Consider the following 4,816-nt stretch of genomic DNA (forward strand, 5'->3'; position numbering starts at 1 on the left):
ACTTTTAAAATTTGAAATCATTGTCTCCACACAATTTTCTATAGATAATCGAAATCTCCACAATAATTTATATAGAAATTTATATAGAAATATATAAAGTACAAGTCTCCACAAGATTTTCTATAGAAAATCAAAGACTTCAAAAAATTTCTACAGAAAATTAAAGTCTCCAATTGGTTTTCTATACAGAACCAAAGTCTCCACAAAATTTTCTATAGGGAAGCAAAGTCTCCGCACAATTTTCTATAGATATTCGAAGTCTCCACAAAAATATTTACAGATAATCGAAGTCTCCACAATATTTTATATAGAAATTCAAAGTCTCCCCAATTGTTTCTATAGTAAATCAAAGTCTCCAAAAATTTTCGATGGAAAATTAAAGTCTCCGAATGGTTTTCTATAGAGAACTAAAGTCTCCCCAAGATAGTCTATAGGGAATCAAAGTCTCCACAAATTTTTCTATTTAAAATCAAGGTCTCCATACAATTTTCTATAGAAAATCTAAGTCTCCACCATAATTTATATAGAAAATCACTCTTTATATGGAATTTCCAAGTCTCCAAAAGTGTTGCTATATGAAATCAAAGTCTCCACAGGATTTTATATAGGAAATCAAAGTCTACACACAATTTTTATATTTGAAATCATAGTCTCCACACAATTTTCTATTGATTATCGAAGTATACACAATAATTTATATAGAAACTCAAAGTTTCAACAATTATTTCTATGGAAAATAAAGTCTCCACAAGATTTTCTATAGGCAATCAAAGTCTCCACACAATTTTTATATTTAAATTCAATGTCTCCACACAATTTTTATAGAAAATCTAAATCTCCACAACAATTTATATTGAAGATCACTGTTTTTATGGAATTTCCAAGTCTCCAAAAGTGTTTCTATATCAAATCAATGTTTCCAGAAGATTTTCTAAAGGAAGTTCTGCACACAATTTATCTATTTAAACACAATTTTCTAGAGATATTCGAAGTCTGCAAAATAATTTATACAGAAATTCAAAGTTTCCACAATTGTTTCTATGGGAAATCAAAGTCTCCACCCAATTTTTCTATTCAAAATCAATGTCTCCACACAATTTTCTATAGAAAATCTAAGTCTCCACAACAATTTATATAGAAAATCACTATTTCTATGGAATATCCAAGTCTCCACACAATTTTTCTTCTTAAAATCAATGTCTCCACAATATTTTCAATCGAAAATAAAATTTTTCACAAAATTTTAAATAGGAAATAGGAGGCTTCAGATTTTCTCTAAAAAATAAAAGTCTCCACAAGAATCTATATAGAAAATCACTGGAAATCAAAGTTTCCAAACAATTATTCTATTTAAAATCAATGTCTCCACACAATTTTCAATAGAAAATCGAGGTCTCCACAATAATTTATATAGAAATTCAAAGTCTCCATAATCGTTTCTATGGACAATAAAAGTCTACATAAGATTTTGGCATAAAAATCAAAGTGTCCAAAATTTTCTATAGGAAACTAAAATCTCCAAAAGGTTTTCTAATGAAATCCAAAGTCTCCACACAAATGTTTAATGAATATTGAACTCTCCACAAGATTTTCGATATAAAATCAAATTCTTCAAAAAATTGCCTATAGAAAATATTGAACTCCCACAAAGTTCCCTATAGAAAACATTGGTCTCCCACCTGGGCTCTACACATTTTTTCTCTACAGAATACCCAAAAAAGCATGATTGTTTTTGCATCAGAACATTTTTTATTGTTGTTGTATTTTTATTTCGCATTCACTTGACATTCAGCATTATTAGGCCATTCACATCTCAATTTTTGGGAACTAAAATGTAAACCCTTTGGGCAGGACATAATATTAGCTTTATGTTCAAGACAATAAATAAAACGAGTACAATCATAGGGATGGGGTAGGGTGCGATTGGTTTTGAAGGCGGAACATAGAACTGACAGGTCACGAGCCCGCTTGATGTTCAAAGGGGGTTTACGATTGCCAACAACACCAGATGCCAAACCCGCACCTACACTAGGTTCCTTAGGGGTCTTAGGAGCGGCAGTTGTCGATGATGTCGCTTGAATTGGTTTCTTGGTAACCTTCACCTGCATTGCACTTACCGGCAGGGCAATCGTATAGCTACACTTGGCCTTATCAATATCCATGCAACGCCTTTCGGCCAGGTTAAAATGTTTCTGGGGTGGACAAACCCGTCGCACGGCATATTTCTGATAGCAAACATAGTAGAGAGTGCATGATTGTGTTTTACCAAATGCATAGCCGGGTTGAGCCTGGGCACATATATCATTCGCCTCACGATCATTGGAGGCTTCAATTGTGGTGGAACCATTCACATTACATTTGGCATTTAGCGGATGATCACATATCGCCAAATCGGCATTGAATTGATAAAAACTACCACAGGAGGAGGCAATGGCATTACCCTCAACACAAAAATAGAAACCGGAACAGGAACCAGGCATGGCAACCATGACACCATTTTTACCCGAACACAATTCGTTTATGGTGGAATCGTTATTGGCCTAAGGTGTAGAGAAAGGTGTGAACTTATTTGAAATATTTCTTTTGTTGTTGCTGTGGGATTTGAAAAATCACCGTGGAGGATATTCCATTTTACTTACTTCAGCCGCCTGAGCTTCCAGGCCGTATGTGGCCACAATAAGACAAATTATCAACAGCATAGCAGCCATTTTGTAAATCGAAACAGCAGATTTTAAAATGTTATGCTTCGACAGAATGTAGTCAACATTTATAGATGCGATATTTTTGGAATATTTTCATTGTTTACAATGTGAATCAGTTAACCCCTTCCCTACATCGGGGCTGTCTGCCCCTCCATCGATCATTGTGATATTTGGGATGAGACAAAAAACTCATTAATATTTATGTTCCCACCGTTCTTGCCAATGCCAGATAAGCTTATCATTTGGCAACATTCCCCCCATTACAGTTATTCTTATCTGTAACGAAATTGCCAAAATGTAAATGAGGAAGGTATCAGAACAATTTGAAAATCATTGATCAAACGAATTTTTCATTTATTGGCATACCAGCGAAAATTTTATCTATTTTTGCGAACATTTTTTTTTAATTGCCGAAAAAAATACAGATTTTTTACCTTGATCATTTGTATGTTTACTGGTATTCCGCAGCGATGGTTGACTAGACAGATATGTACCTCCTCAGGGCAGATATCTGAATGGTGTGGCTAATTTGAGAACGTCTAGACTTTATAATTGAAATCTGAAAAGAAAAGGAAAAGTGATTATCATCTAAACAATGAGTTGACTAAACAACTGTTAGCTGGGGAAATATAAACACATAAAGTGTAGCATACTTTTAGGGGTTAAGTTAATAAGAATGGTTTTATAAATGATTGCCAAATTATGATAGCCAAAATGGAACGGCTAAAGCTAAAATCTTGAAAATGTATACGAGGACCGGTGTTGTTGATGATTCGTACTAAACGGTACTAAAACGGTACTTTATTTTGTACTAAAAAAACAAGAGGTAAAATGTCCATGACAGAGATTTCTACTTCTCCTAACATGCTTGGTATTGAAAATGGGGATATATCGGTCCATGTTATGTTAGAAACCCCCTCGTATAACGGTATCCCCAAATATTCCGTATTTTAGGGATTTTTGATTTTTGCAGTTTTGAGTTTTCATTGGGTATCAAGAAATAAAAAGGAAACGAAATAGACACATGGTTCCTTTTGAGAATATGCATAGAATCACATTCTGAGTCGATTTATGCCGTCCGTCCGTCTGTCCATGTTAAATTGTAAACAAAGTGCAGGTCGCATTTATGATCCGAATTCGATGAAATTTGGCATAGCTCACTTATTTGCCCCAAGGACGAACCTTATTGAAATTGGGAAAAATCGGTTCAGATTTAGATATAGCTGGTGTACCAAAGTCCCTATATATCTTTCGATTTGCACGAAATTTGGCACAGCCTACTGAAATAAGTCTAAAATGATGTCTGCCAAGTTTCGTGAAAATCGGTTCAGATTTATATATAGCTCCCATATATAGCTTCGCCCGATTTTAGGTAAATAGTCCACTGAAGTCCCTGACAATCTTTTGATTTGGACGAAATTTGGCACAGTGTAATGAATAAGGTCTAGAATGATGTCTGCCAAGTTTCGTGAAAATCGGTTCAGATTTAGATATAGCTACCATATATAGCTCGGTTCAGATTTAGATATAGCTACCATATATAGCATCGTCCGATTTTAGGTGAATAGTCCACTAAAGTCCCTGACAATCTTTTGATTTGCACAAGTTTTGGCATAGCGTCCTGAATAAAGTCTAGAATGATGTGTGCAAAGTTTCGTGACAATCGGTTCAGATTTAGATATAGCTCCCATATATATTTTCGTCCGATTTAATGCAAATTGTGTAAAAAAGTCCCTATGTATCTTTCGATTTGCACGAAATTTGGCACAGCGTACTGAAATAAGTCAAAAATTACGTGTGTAAAGTTTCGTGAAAATCGGTTCAGATTTAGATATAGCTCCCATATATAGTTTCGCCCGATTTTAGGCAGTTGGTGCACTAACTTTCCTGGAAATCTTTTCATTTGCACGAATTTTTGTCATAGCGTACTGAATTAAGGCTAGAATGACGTGTGCTAATTTCCGTGAAAATCGGTTCAGATTTAGATATAGCTTCCATATATATTTTCGTCCGATTTTATGTAATTAGTGCACCAAAGTCCCTATATATCTTTCGATTTGCACGAATTTTGGTATAGGGTACTGAATTAAGTCTAGAATGATGTGTGCTAAGCT

General features: G+C 34.4%; 1 protein-coding gene across 1 annotated transcript; it reads right to left on the reverse strand.

Moving 5' to 3' along the window:
• Positions 1-1,766: 1,766 nt before the first annotated feature.
• On the reverse strand, positions 1,767-2,708 carry LOC133325802 (probable chitinase 10). Its single transcript, XM_061534522.1, has 2 exons — positions 2,640-2,708; positions 1,767-2,540 (listed from the first exon to the last, which is right to left on the reverse strand). Exons 1-2 carry the CDS (start codon positions 2,706-2,708, stop codon positions 1,767-1,769), a joined length of 843 nt encoding a protein of 280 aa, XP_061390506.1.
• Between the last annotated feature and the right edge of the window lie 2,108 nt (positions 2,709-4,816).

The sequence above is a fragment of the Musca vetustissima genome, unplaced genomic scaffold (genome assembly GCF_032173495.1).
Source record: "Musca vetustissima isolate MV318-11 ecotype Yass unplaced genomic scaffold, APGP_CSIRO_Mvet_v1 utg825, whole genome shotgun sequence".
Classification (NCBI taxonomy): domain Eukaryota; kingdom Metazoa; phylum Arthropoda; class Insecta; order Diptera; family Muscidae; genus Musca; species Musca vetustissima.

Coding starts and splice junctions, on each gene's coding strand:
- LOC133325802 (XM_061534522.1), bottom strand. CDS start 2,708: ATGGCTGCTATGCTGTTGATAATTTGTCTTATTGTGGCCACATACGGC. Junction 2,541..2,639: donor TGGAAGCTCAGGCGGCTGAA/GTAAGTAAAATG, acceptor TCTACACCTTAG/GCCAATAACGATTCCACCAT.